At 38.9% G+C, this 15,048-nt stretch overlaps 1 protein-coding gene and 1 long non-coding RNA gene across 2 annotated transcripts in view; one reads left to right on the top strand and one right to left on the bottom strand.

Annotated features, from left to right (window-relative positions):
* Window positions 1-15,048, bottom strand: part of LOC134675587 (uncharacterized) — a 358,978-nt gene that overhangs the window by 14,787 nt on the left and 329,143 nt on the right. The gene's annotated exons all lie outside the window — the stretch shown is intronic.
* LOC134675612 (U3 small nucleolar ribonucleoprotein protein MPP10) lies at window positions 174-2,037 on the top strand. Its single transcript, XM_063533935.1, has one exon. The coding sequence runs from the start codon at window positions 274-276 to the stop codon at window positions 1,975-1,977; it is 1,704 nt and encodes a 567-aa protein (XP_063390005.1). The 5' UTR covers window positions 174-273; the 3' UTR covers window positions 1,978-2,037.

Raw genomic sequence — 15,048 nt, 5'->3', positions numbered from 1 at the left:
TAATGTTCTAAATTTGGAAAATCTATAATAATTTCTTTTATTTTTTATTTAGTGGGTTTTCCAAAATAATAGTACAGTTTTAGGGGTTTTTAAGTTGAGCTCAGGGGTAAATAAAAATTGGGAGTTGGCAACCCTGATGACACTTGTCAAGTTGACAATGTCAGCCCGTCAGCCGAACCGCATGTGGTTTTGTTGTAAATAATAAAAGTTTAGATTTTGTATAAAAAGTGATTCCTATCACTAGCATCAAAGCGGGGTAATTTATCCACAAACATGGAGGATATTCTCGATAAGTTCAACACGTTCACTGAAAAGCCGGTCAAGTTTTTGACGGTCCAAAAAGATGTTAAAGACGACATCACGAGTTTGGTTAAATCTCTTTACGACCTTACAAAATCGGAAGAAATTAGTGATGGAAACAAGAGAAAAGGCTCTGCTCTGCCTAAATTGATAGTGAAAGATTTCGATGAAGAGCAGATATGGCAACAAATCGATCTGCAAAACGCGCAGTGTTGGGATCAACTCGTATGGGACGTAGCTAACAGCATATCAACAAAGAAAGATCTTACCTTCCCTGTGAAGATCAAAGACGAAGAAGATGAGTCTCAAGATGAAGAAATGGAGACCAAAAGCCAATCAGAGGAAGAACTAGAAGAAAGGGAAGAAAAATCTAAGACTAAAAATAAAAAGTCACAGAAGTCTAATCTAAACAAGAAGACTAGAGGTTCAATAGTTGATGATCAATTTTTCAAATTGAATGAAATGGAGCAGTTTCTCCTTCAGGAAGAAAAGGAAAAGAAAGTGGCATCTGACTCTGAAGATTCAATAGACTTATTTGACGATGTTGATGATGAATCTGGTGAAGAAGATGCTCAAGGCATGTATAATGATTTCTTTGATAATGAAGATGGTGACGATGATGAAGGTGATCAAGATGACAGTGGAAATGATGATGACAGAGACCATGAAGAAGAGAAATCTGAAGTTAAAGATAAAAAGTCTAAGAAAAAGGATAAAAAAGTCAGGTTTGCTGCTATGGAAGATAGCGAGTCTGATGATGAGAGCGCTGTTGAAAATGATGAGGCAAACACTAAAAAGGATAACAATATGGATGAGCATAAGTCAGATTTTGAGCATAGACAAGACCGTCTAAAGCAAACTATTAATAGACTTGAAGAAAAAATGCTTAAAGAAGCACCCTGGCAGTTAAAAGGAGAGGTAGATGCAGTAAAGAGACCACAAAATTCCTTATTAGAGGAGGTTGTTGATTTTGATTTAACATCTCGACCACCACCTATCATTACTGAGCAAACCACAGTTACTCTCGAAGATATCATAAGGCAAAGAATCAAAGATAAGGCATGGGATGATGTAGAAAAGAAAGAAAAACCAGTTGATGACCAGCTACAATTCCGTAAAACGGAAATCATTGATCAGTCAAAGAGCAAGCTGAGTCTCGCTCAAGTTTACGAAGCGGAGTATTTAAAGCAGAAGCAAGCAGCGTCAGGAGAGAAGGAAGAAGAAGAAGAACCGGAAGCGCATAAAGAAGTTAAAGAAGCGATGAAGAAATTGTTCGCTAAACTTGATGCTCTCTGCCATTACCACTACACACCTAGAGCGCCACAAGCAGAAGTTAAGATTGTTAGTAACACTCCAGCTATATCCATGGAAGAGGTTGCTCCGGTTGCTACCAGCGACGCGGCCTTACTTGCTCCAGAAGAAGTCAAGAAGAAGCGTAGAGGCGACTTAATGAGTAAAGAAGAGAGAAGCTCAACAGACAAGAAGAGAGAACGAAGGAAGAAAAAGCAACTGCAGCGTAAGAAGGGCACCGTTGTTAAGGTTACGGAGCATAGGAATACTACGAAGGGAGTGGAAGCGAATGATAAGTCTTTAAAGACTTCAAAGGCATTCTTCCAGCAGTTGAATGATGAAGCAACGAGTATAATTAAGAAAAAACGTAAAAATAAAGGACAATAATGAGTGCTTGATAGATAATTTGTATTTGTAATAAATGTGAAAGACTATGTCTTGTTGATAATTATTTATTTTATTACTAATCTTTTACATCACCTCCTTTTTACAAATCAAATCCAATTACCCTACTAAATTAGGTGATACCAGGTATATGAGATATGATAAAAAACCTATATACCTAAAGTGTCTGGAAGAAAGTGGTATTAAGCGTTGGTAATCACGACCCTCAGCAATGAGGATACGACTGGAAAGAAGTTTTATTACCTACATTTTCTTTTACTTATTTGTGGCAAACATTCAAGCAACAAATATTATTACATTGTTGAATGCACGGGTTAAATGGTTTGAAATGAGCATTCCCAGAAAAATAAGATGCACTTACCCAAGTTTAAAATGCAATTTATTAAAAAATATACATGGTTTAATAACTTAAATACCACGTTGTTTTTAACAGTAGAAATAATGTATGTAGTATGTATAATGCCATGTTAAAAAAAACAGGAATAGTTTTACATAGCTTCATAGATAGGTTAAAAAAATCTGCCTTAATTAAATTTTGCGTCAAAGCGCCTGCAAAAAAACCAACAGCAATTTTAGCACAAACGCATAGTTTGCAGTTCCCTGCATGCCACAATACAACAGGCGTTACAACAAAGTAAGAATACAAATTGAACCTTGTCTTGTCGACTTAAGGTCGATTATAGTCCAAAATGAGACACAAAATTAAAATTACGAAATTTCAGAAAATGGTTCAAGGGGACGCGCGCGGGGATACTAAGGGCCAGTTGCACCAACCACATTTGACAGACTGATCAACGTCAGCCGGCACGCCCCGGTGCTTTACTATGAAACTTTCCATACATAAAAATTTAGCGAACACTTTAACGATACGAACAGTTTGTTGCAACCGACCCTAAATGAACTCGTGCGTGAGACGCGCGTTGGTTACCAAAACGATCGTCAAAGTCGTATCAAAACCATAACAAAATGTTAATTGGAATCGAGTTCCTGGTCGCTACAAACACAATTTTCAAGAAAAAACGTTTAGTACTTCTACAAAACTCATTCGGCATAATTGGTGTCGCAGATGCCACGAACTTTGGCCATGTTTTTTTTTTAATAATCTCTATCAGTGCTTTCTGTCCGGTATTAGGTTCAGTGGAATGTTTCAATTCAGCCAGCTATGTTTTTATTGTTTATTTTTTCAAATATTCTTACTCTGGAAAACTCACTTTGTCAGTAGAAAAAAGCTTCGACATTCATGAAATATTCATATACATTTTGGCCTATATCTCCACTAGGCCACTCTTCCATTATCTCAGCAAGTCAAATCTATATGGTTACCTATAGTTCGTTTTTTTTAGCATTAGAAAGAACTCCGCAGAAGCAAGCGTGCTGTTTTTATCAGGCTTGTTAATTGTTAATAATTATTGAATTATCTAATGTAGCATGGTCAATACATATAATTTACTTCAAATTTTTACCGCTAAAAGTGCCAGATTTAGAACCACAAGCTAACTTCTGCGAAGTTCTTTCTAATGCTAAAAAAAACGGACTATAACCATACCCAACCATCAAAACAAACACACCACAAGCCGGTTAAACTCCAAATCCCCATTACAACGGGCTTGGCAATAAAAGTAACAATACAAGAAGTAAATCTTACATATTACGGGACTAACTCGGAGCCGAGTAATTAGCGGGGGAAAAACGCGCGATATGGCGCGAGACGAATCAGTCTCACTGGAGGTACGAAGTTTGGAGATAGTTGCGATTTTAAAGCCAAACGTTCATCTTCTGGGGGTTGTTCATTCTACAGCGTAGGTATTCGCATTGTCCGTCCCGATATCGGATGTAGGATCCTACATCCACCATGTCGGGCTGCGGGATGTATTGGCGCGCGTCGTCCCTGTTTTAGCGGTTACTACACTAGGTAGGGTTGCCAGATCGGAAGGTGCTATTATCGGGAAACAATATAAATTTTTCGGGATTTTGGGATTTATGTCGGAAAAAAAACATTCAAATTAAAGTACTAAGTAATTGTATTAAAAACAACGATATTTTATATTATTGGCACTACGTCAGCTCGACAGTTCGGAACTTGAAATTATTGTTTTATAACGTGAAGCTGTTTTTCGGGACAGTTTACACTTTGTCGGGAATCGGGAACACATGCTAAAAATCGGGAGAATCCCGCCAAATCCCGACCATCTGGCAACCTTAACACTAGGTACAGCCAAAATTATGTCGGTCGGTCAGACACAGCTAGACAGCTGACTGACGGGGGACTCGGTCCCGTCACGGGGGGTCCGATACGCCTGAAGGTGTCTTTCCGATATCGGATGTTGGGTGGCCCCTATGGAAAAGATCGATGTTACAGAGTGCCCTTTGGCATGAAATCAGTCTTTTTGGGTTAACATTTTGTTAATAAATACAGAAAAAAACATATGTCATACATTTTACCTACATACCTTCCCTACACGTAAAGTGGGTATGAAATCTTGTTTCCGCTTTAACCTTATGTGTTGTTGAATAGGTCTTAGGATTAAACCACCATTAAAAATCTTATTGAGGCCCAATTGCACCATCCCACTAACCCGGGGTTAAGCGGTTAAACAGTTAACTTAGTGTCAAATTGTATTGGTAACCATGGTAACTCCAGGTTAAACCGGTTAACCCCGGGTTAGTGGAATGGTGCAAGATGGGCTCATCTAGCCTAGCACCTACCAGTATTCACGCCTCCATGTACCCTATGGCAGTTAGCTCGCGCCCGAAGTTACGGAATGGGGCCGTTACAATTTAGCCGGGTTCAAATGTTAAATACCTAACCTAACTGCACTTTTTGTGTGCATTTTACTTTATTATTGTTATTAGTTTTGGAGGCTTTTAGACAATATACCTACCTAAACAGATATGGGTAGGGTTGGTAGGAACTTGAGTTTGAATTTGAAAATTCGTTTCAGTTTTACGGGACCCAGCGATTAAGCTTCTGAGTCTTTCAAGTTCAGAGTTGGGTCATTTATTGAGTCTTTTTTTAAGAACAGTTTGAAAGGATTGGAGCCTCCAAATATAGACTCCGTCAACAATTATGTAGGTTCAACTAAAGCGTTAATGAGCGTAGCTTAGTAATAAATGTACAAGTTCTACGCAGATCTCATAACGACGTATCGCTACGAGCTTAGCTTAGTAGTAAATGTTACAAGTTCTACGCAGACTTCACAAGACCCCCTCCCTATAGACAGGCTGCCCCTTAAGAGGGAGCGTAAAGCCAGGAAATTAAAAGAAAACAAAAGATATAATGCGCCTCGCGTAACTTGCGTATACGACCACTGCGCGGGTTTCAAAGTTTCCCCCGTGCGTATTTTTACATGAGCAAACCCTTGGAAATCGTGTTGAATTGAGTATAAAGCCTAGAATTTTGTTTCCCTTTAAAATATACACGTACAATAGAAACCTTATGGCAATGACATCATAGCGGGAGTCTTCGTAAACACATGACCCTTTTTCCCGTCTGATTTATACCGCGCTTATCGCGGCTGAATTTATTTGTCTGCCGCCGCTCCTGCCTGCGATGCTGTCCTGGTATTGGTCTGTGGAAAGTTGTAGACACGACTCTATTTTTATAGACGGTCAAACAAGTTTGTCAGTAGAAAAGTTGCGAAATTCAAACTTTCTATGAGACGATAACTTCATTCTACTCCTGTGGCGCAACGACCCGAAGTGGATCTTGGCCTCCGACACCAAAGACTGTCATGCCACTCTGTCCAAAGCCGTTTCTGTCCAGTCGACGGCGTCGAGTTCGCTAAGGTCTTCAGAATCAAATTTCCCTCCTCCTCTCTCCCCTCCTTGTGTCGTATTCCTCATTGCTGAGGGTCGTGGCCTCCACGAATTATTTTGTGGACTAACTCCTTCCACTTGTTGCGATCTTCAGTAGTGTGCAGTCCATCGTGGATTTTAGATTTTGTGCCCTCGCGGATCTGATCTGTCCATCGCATTGGACTTCTTCCACGTGGTCGCCTTCCTTGGACTTTTTCCGTTACCAGAAGCATTTCCAGGTAGTCAGTGTTTGGAGAATCAAATTGAAACATTCTTAATTTCTGGAAATTCTATAGAGTTGTAAGTCTATCGTCGACGATGTCTCGGGCGGGTAATTGTGCGAAATTATAAATTTGCGGCGGAGGGGCTGCGTTGTCGCCGTTGCACCATAGACGATAATGCTGGACAACGATTATACATAGTACACACACACAGTCATGCATATAAATAAATAAATATAAATATTAGGGGTTAGGGGACATCTTAACACAGCTCAACCTAGCTATACTATGGGTGCTAGGCGACGATATAATCATCAATACAGGGTGATTCAGGAGACGTGAGCAGGACTAACACAGCGCATTTCGTAAATTATAAGCAAATGTTTCGTACCAGTATTAGTGAAGTTAACGTTAATTTTCTAGTCGTGTTGAAAAAAAAAGTTATTAATTTATTTACGACATGCATTGTCACCCTAAAATTAGAATACTAAACTACCCATATTCTGTGTCAAATTGAATGCCATCACTGTCATCACGGTCTGGTTACTTTTGAAAACTCGTATTTCACTCAAGTTTGACAGTTTATTTTCTTCGTAATCAAAATGCTGTCATTACGGTTAAAGAGGTTTTATGTTTATTAATTAGGTTTTGTAGGGTAACCATGATTGTGGAGAATTAAATTTGCTCTCACAAAAATGTTAAAAATAGGAAAAAGTGTGGTTGTTTCACCTAAATATGATGGTGATAGATCAATTCTCAGTTACTGAGTGTCCAGGATTAGTCCTGCTCACGTCTCATGAATCATCCTGTATAATCACAAGTAGAAATCCGTGGTCTCTGCCTACCCCTCCGGGAAATAGGCGTTTAAAGGCAAAAAGCATTGGTAGGCTATCGGTAAGAGCGTACAACTTTCAATGCGTAGGTCGTACCGATGAGTTTTTCGGAACTTAAGCATAATATATTTGATATTTCATTTTTTACCAATGTCTTTTCGGTATTTGCAGTCGCGAAAACACGTGAGGAAGCCTAGTTTTCTCTCGTCAGACGTAGTGCCTACGCCAATTCTTGAGATTAATTGCCAAAGCGCACTCCAGGCTCCCATGACCCATGAGCCGTGGCAAAGCGTGGGATTCGAACCGCGGACCCCTAGTTTTGCAGGCAGGGTCTCTACCGACTAGGCTAGGAGGCCGTTAAGATCTTACCCCCTTAATCATAAACGCGTTATAAGCCTCATTTAGGTAATAATCGTTTGTCTTTATCTGTCATTTTGACTTATATGTTTGAAAGAAAGGAATAAAACATAATTTAACTAAATCGTAAAGTTTTATGAATCCGGGTTAGAACATTTTTTATGCGCCGATCTAAAACTTTCCTCCTATAAATTAACTAGGTATAATGTAAATCAATTGACAAAGGAAATTATTAGCAATAAGTTAAAGTAAAACAATTGCGCGGGGCTGTAGGTATATTACATAAGCCGTGTCTACAAAAATCAGAGTAGGAGCCGCGGCGGCGCGCTGTATTAGATTTACTACGGCCTGATTGTGTCCAGGGTACCACAAGACAGAGAGATCGGGTACAAAATATTCTCATTATGACGAAGGGCTTCTTTGGCAAAATGATATTGTTGCCAATGCAACTTTTTATTGCGTAAAATATTCGTTATGTCGACCTGGATGGGGATCATTTCCAAAGACTACGGATTTAAAACCAGAGATGACACCGAAACGCCCAGAGTGGCGTTTACGGACTAGTATACGGCTACCATCAATTTGGCATTGACATAAACCCTATCGTGAACTTAATTTACTTTCTATGCATCTCCCTGGTACCACAGAATAAATAATAGTACTAGGTACAGAAGACTCACTCTCTAACAAAACGTGTCTGTCACGATCAGCACAGATATGGCCGCTAGGTGGCGACAGCGCCACGCGCGGCTTATGGCAAACCCCAAAATTGGGGTCGAACGGATGTACTTTTAGCTACCTGTAGCAAAGCGACGAAATCGCGGAGTGAGCCACGCCTGCTCGTACTGATAATTAGCGCAAAAGAGATATATAGAAAGTAAATTACGTTCACGATAGCGTTTATGTCAATGCCGAACAGATGGTAGCCGTATACTAGGGCTGACCCCAAGAGACAAGGGAAATAGGCTCAGGAGAAGAAGAAGAAAATATTCCTTATGCTGTAGCTAAATGCAGCCGTCGGGCTCGGCTAGTATTCGGAGGTTTTTTCTAAAGCACCAATAGCAGCGCTCCACATACCTATGTTGTATCGCAGCCAATTAGAGGCACCTAAAGTTAAACCATTTTTGTACTGTTCAAAATCTTGCAAATCACTCTTTCATTAACCTCCATGCAATCGATCACCACTTCTGCACAACCATTTTGGCAAGAACCCTTTTAAACCAGGGGCCTTACCATGATGTCCTTATTGCGATTCTGTTTAGGACCTAAACTGAATTGCTAAGGGCCGGAGTTATGTGGCTTATATAGCTCCATCCTTTAGCAATTCTGTTTCGGTCCTAAACAAAATCGCAATAAGGACATCATGGTAAAGCCCCGGTACTTTATAGGCGAAGTCAGTAGTTTTCTGGTCGAAACAGGCGGCTCTTGATATACTTCTATGTAATTATGTAAATGTAAAACAACCGTTACCTTTAACTCCTCTCTTTTGTTTGGTGATGGCTATGATGTAGTAAGCGTTATTAATTTTAATTTGAAGTTCACGATGTGCATCTAACTAAGAAAAATACGTCTAGGACATGCCCTCTCTTTGTTGGTCTGCCTGAAAAAAAAATCGGCCAAGAGCAAGTTGAAATCGCGCACGAAGGGTTCCGTACCATCACGTTTGTTGAGAGCCCCACTTTTGTTTTTAGTATTATTTGTTGTTATAAATAGCTGCAACAGAAATACATCATCTGTGAAAATTTCAACTGTCTAGCTATCACGATTCATGAGATACAGCCTGGTGACAGACAGGCGGACGGACAGACGGACAGTGGAGTATTAGTAATAGGGTCCCGTTTTTACCCTTTGGGTACGGAACCCTAAAAACATTGATTTAAGAGTTGGTTTTTAACAAAAGGTCTCCATCACTACGTCGTATTGACAATATACTTTTAACGCGTATAAAAAGGGGTTCTTGTTTTGTGCTATATCATCACAGTTATTTCAATGGAAGTAATTTCGTGTCTCTGTATTTAAGTAGGTACCCTATACGCTGCACCCGCGTCACATATAGCTCTGATAATAAGTTCACATAAATTATAGCGGCGCAGCCAGGCTAATGAACCGGCTCCATACGTCTGAAAACTGCTTTATACTGTGCAGTTTAGGCGGTATATCATTATATAAAGGTTAGATTAAAATTTATTATATAACAACCGCTGTTTCAAAATTTGGAGAGGTTGTGGGCTCATAATGTTTATATCCTCATATCATATCCTACTAGTTACTAGTGAATATGATTCTGGTAGGTAAAGTACGGACGCTAAGGACGAAGAATTGACGGTAAAAAAAGTACTTTGTTGACTGAAGTAGCATGATAAATACGAACGTTTTCGAGAAAATACGACGTAAAACAATTATGCACTAGGTACATCTGTTTATTCGACCCAATACGTATACACAGGTTGATTCAGAAGACGTGAGCAGGACTAATCCCGCACACTAAGTAAGTCGTATTTAGGTGAAACAACCACACTTTTTCCTATTTTTAAACTTATTTGGTGAGGGGAAATTTAATTCTCTACAATCATGGTCACCCTACAAGACCTAAGTAATAAACATAAAACCTCTTTAACCGTAATGACAGCAATTTGATTACGAAGAAAATAAACTGTCAAACTTGAGTGAAATATTACGAGTTTTCAAAAGTAACCAGACCGTGATGACAGTGATGACCCTGATGGCATTCAATTTGGCACAGAATATCGGTACCTAGTTTAGTATTCTCATTTTAGGGTGACCATGCATGTCGTAAATAAATTAACCTTCCTCACTAATACCAAAGACATATGTAACTTCGTATAAGATGAATAAAGTCTAAGGAAAAAACGTGCCTCGGAAATCAAGAAAAAGTCATTCTCGGATAAATGCCGCACACACTTTTTAGCCTATGCTCGGCTAGATAGCGTGACAACACTGTTTCATATTTAACAATTTTAATAGATATCAGTGAATGAACATGGATCATAATGACATAAAAATAATAAAATCATTTATCCATATATATACATTTTTTTGATAATTTTATACGTTTTCATTTTGAGTTTTAGTCGTGTGTCGATAGATGGCAGTAAATTTACTGTGACTACAAAATTTACTATGACAGGACCCCTCTATACTATCCTGCTCACGTCTCCTGAAACACCCTATATATTTCCCTCTTAGCATGCATACACATTCTCGAATTATCACCCACCCTTCTGCATTCCTATAATTACTAGTTAATAATGTAAACATTGTAAATATCACAGATAGCGTCGCCCGTTAAAAACCGACGCTAAATGTCTGTGGCCATTGGCGGCCATAAAACGATATGGCAATATTGCTAGTTCGTATATTGGTGGCTCGAATATTGCTACTGATACTGATACCGCCAGGGATGAACGAAATGTATGGACTAGTAATTCGGAATTGGGTCAAAATCGTTCGGGAAAACCGGAGTCTTTTATATGGACATTGAACATCATAAAAGTATACCATTTGATTGCTTTTTTCTAAGATTTTCATCGTACGTTGAAAATCTAAATAAGTAGATGTAAATAAGTAGATGGTTTAACATGTCGATAAGGATGTGCGATAGGATTTAAGGTCCGTTTGTTTTGTGATAACAATAGGAAAGTCGCAAAAACTTAAAAACTCATACTAAACAGTTTCTGACCTAACTTTAATGCTTTTGTCCGCCAAAACCAGACAACCATGTAAACTAAATATTAAACTATATTTAGTAGTAACCAATTTTACGGGTCTGTTGAAAATAATTTAGTAGAATTAATAACCAGGTTAATTAGTCCAAAATATATTTAAATAAATTATTTTTTGTATTAAGTTAATCGAAATATTGTTTGTTTTTTTGGCATGTTTACTAATATGAATACCTACATTCCTTTTAGTATATGCTTTTAAATGAGACCAAGTAAAGCACAAACGAAAAGTGACCGGCATTTTGTAAATTAATTTCTGCTACGTAAAGGGTTTTTAGAGGTGATCGCTTTTTAGCTATAAGACAGCCCGTTAACCTCTAACCGAGTTGCTGTGTTCTTTCTGTATTATTTTGATTCGTTATATTGAGGTGTGCAATAAAAAAGTATTGTATTGTGTTATAATGGCACTAAATACATAATACATAATAGTATATTATGTACATGCCTACCGAGGGCAGAAAGTAAGAAATATTTCAGAACAAAGTGTGTATTGATATTATTTTTCAGTTCGACAGAGCCGGAAAGCGGTAACTTCGTTTAGCGCAGTGGGCTGAAAGTTGACGCTTTCCGGGCAGAGGGCAGAAATAGTACATTACGATACCAGTGCGAAAAGTAGGAAATTCGCAACGAGTGGCGATAAATTAAAACACGACCGAGGGGAGTGTTACTTGTCGCGCCAGGGCGGTAAATTAGCACCATATGTACTGTTAAAAATATGTGACTTATAAAATGAAACAAATGTCATATACTAAGAAAAAGTGACCAAGGCACAAAGTGGCAAGGCAAGTGGTTCAGGCACCTGCTGCGATAGCAGAGGACGCTGGTTCGATTCCAGCCTGGGGCACTGGAGGCCTTGGTCACTTTTTCTTAGTATTTGACATTATTTTAGTTTATAATGTTTATAGTGTTTCTACTTGATAAAAACAAATTAAAATATTTTTCTGAAAAATACTTTAATTTGTTCAAATACTTCTAGTATTTCTGACTTCTCTGCCGGCCTAGCCAAGGTCACAATCGCTATCGCTTCGACAGCGAAAAGCATTATGTCTCTCTATCACTCTTCCATATTAGCGCGACAGTGACAGTTGCGTTTCGATCGCTACGGAGCATAAGTCGCAGGTCGTTGGCCACCGCGGCATAAAGTGCGACGCGAATTAAAAAGAGTTACTGTTGCCCCGGGTCGCTACGGTGCATGCCTGTATACACGTTCGAGTATACCTACACTTATACAGGATGACTTCGGAATAGTGACAAATCACGAGGTTACGATGCGACTGCATATAGACTGCACGTAGTGAAAATCTATAAAAAAACGTTTTATTAAGTACATATGGTTTGACGCCCCCCTAGCCTAGTCGGTAGTGACCCTGCCCACGAAGCAGGGGTCCCGGGTTCGAATCCTGGTAAGGGCATTTATTTGTGTGTTTATCACAAATATTTGTTTCTGAGTTATGGATGTTTTCTATGTATATAAGTATTTATATACCATTATATATTATATGTATCGTCAATAACAACACAAGCCTTATTGAGCTTACCGTGGGACTAGATTGATGTGTGTAAAATTGTCCTATAATATTTATTTATTCAGAAAAACATAGTTATACATTGTATGTATAAAACTTAACAAACTAAAACCCGTTCTGAGCCATGCCGGGTCCAAAGGTCCCCATCACACTAGCAGCGTAACCACTTTATTTATTTATTTAATTTTTTATTTTATTTATTATAGTACGAAATACATGTAATATACAACAAAAAAATATTTATTCATTTTTATATTTAGATTTACAAGGTTTGTTTAACAATCTGTGAATGAGCCTTTTCTGATTTTTATAATACGTTAACAATATCATAGTTACCTTAATGTGTTAATGTTATTTGCATGAATGTAATGTACACCCAACTGCAAAAGTGCATGCCCACTTTGTAAATAAATTCATGTGTCCATGCAATTTTGCCGCTCGCTCTACATTCTGGCCTGAAAACAACATATTATTGTGACGTTAATGTTATTGTAATCTGCTAAATAAAATACTATTTATAGACAATTTCAAGCAGTCCCGTAGAGCCTAGCGTAGAGCTCTACGGCGTAGCGAGGTCGTAGCGATCGTAGCTAGGACCGCGTAGCGCGGGCTCCACGTGCTCATAGTGGGAGCAATGCGATATTGCGGCGTATTCAGAATTAACCCCTACGGCCCGATTCGAACTGAAAGATACGTCAAATATTACCGGCGCGATTCGGGAAATGAATTAGAGATCCACTAGATATGAAATAGTAAAGATATGTGACGTTCCACAGTAAAAGGTACCATTTCCCCGGCTGAATATTGGAGCGGTGTTAATAATAGCGTAAGCGCCAGCTGCCATAAGGTACCTTTTGCCGTGGAACGTCACATGTCTTTACTATTTCATATCTAATTCATTTCCCGAATTGCGCCGGTATGTCAGTGTCAAAAGTGACGTTTTTGGTTGAAGAAATGTTATGTAAAAAAACGTTATGGAAAAGCTATGTACAAAAAAACCGGTCAAGTGCGAGTCGGACTCGCGTTCCGTTACACCATTTTTAAGAATATATTTTTTATGTGGAAATGAAATGTCGTTAAAAAACCCGTAGGGGTCGGATCAAAAACAAAATAATTAGGTCCGACTCACGCTTGACTGCACATTTCTAATAAGTTTTCCTGTCATCTTATAGGTAATAGGTAAAGAACTATTTTGTGTATTTTTTTCAAAATTTTAGACCCATTCGTTTCGGAGATAAAGGACGAATGGTCGGACAGACAGACAGAAGCACGACGAGTGATCCTATTGTATTGGAAGGGTTCCGTTTTTTTCCTTTTGAGGCACGTAACCCTAAAAAGCGAACTTAACCCTTTGAGGCATCTCTTCCAGTTAACCTTTCACTGCTAACCCTTAAATTTTGACGGTAATTTCGTACCGTCACTAACCCGCCGAGAAAGATTGCAATTTGCTCGACGCCATTAAAATGCGCCGCGGAAATTTGTGAATATTGGATAGGAATTTATATTACGAGCAACGTCGCGGAAGATAGCATTAGGAATTCATAGAAAGGACATTAAGCTCTTCAAAACAAGGTAACATTTCTATAATCCCACTAAGATTATTCTTTTTCTTTTTCCTCGCGCTATCCCGGCATTTTGCCACGGCTCATGGGAGTTTGGAATCCGCTTGACAATTAATTTGACGTAGACACTAGTTTTTACGAAAGTGACCGCCATCTGACCTTCCACACCAGAGGGGAAACTAGGTTTTATTTGTTGTTAGTCCGGTTTCCCCACGATGTTTTCCTTCACCGAAAAGCAACTGGTAAATATCAAATTATATTTCGTAGGTAGGTACATAAGTTCCGAAAAACTCATTGGTACGAGCCGGGGTTAGAACCCGCGACCTCCGGATTGAAAGACGCACGCTCTTACCGCTAGGCCACCAGCGCAGCACTTCCCCCACTAACGGCTCGATTCGGAAAATGAATTAGATTTTTACTAGACTTCAACAAGTTACGATATGGATAATTTAAAGATATTTGTAAGATAATAGATATGTCAAATTTGACGTTTCCGCGATTCTGGAGGTCCTCTTGAACGATTTCGACAAGTTATGACTTAGATATCCAAGTCACATCTAGTCGATATCTAATGTAGATCTAGATGATCTCTAAATCGTCTCTAGATCTTGTGATTATCTCGAAATCCGAATATGCCTGTACGATTATAAATGTGAAAGTACTTAATTCAGTCTGTCTGTTGTCTATTGACGCTCAAACCGTGGAAATGATTAAGATGAAACTAGCATTAATTTTCATTGATTTAACGGGGTTTGATAATTTCCCACTTACGAGCATTATATACAGGGTCATTTTTGGACCGTTAGCCATATTGTGCGAGGTGATTAGGTAGGCCATACTGAACAACTATTTCTATGGGACCAACCCCGAAATCCCAAACAAAAAATTTGGTCTTCCCATAGAAAACGTCGACATCCACTCGACCAAAATCTATGAAACAGTCAAAAAAATTTTTGTGATTTCGGAGTTGGTCCCATAGAAAAAGTTGTTCAGTATGGCCTACCTAATCACCTCGC

This window comes from Cydia fagiglandana, chromosome 22, assembly GCF_963556715.1.
Source record: "Cydia fagiglandana chromosome 22, ilCydFagi1.1, whole genome shotgun sequence".
NCBI classification, from domain to species: domain Eukaryota; kingdom Metazoa; phylum Arthropoda; class Insecta; order Lepidoptera; family Tortricidae; genus Cydia; species Cydia fagiglandana.
This window is presented reverse-complemented; position numbering and strand designations above follow the sequence as displayed.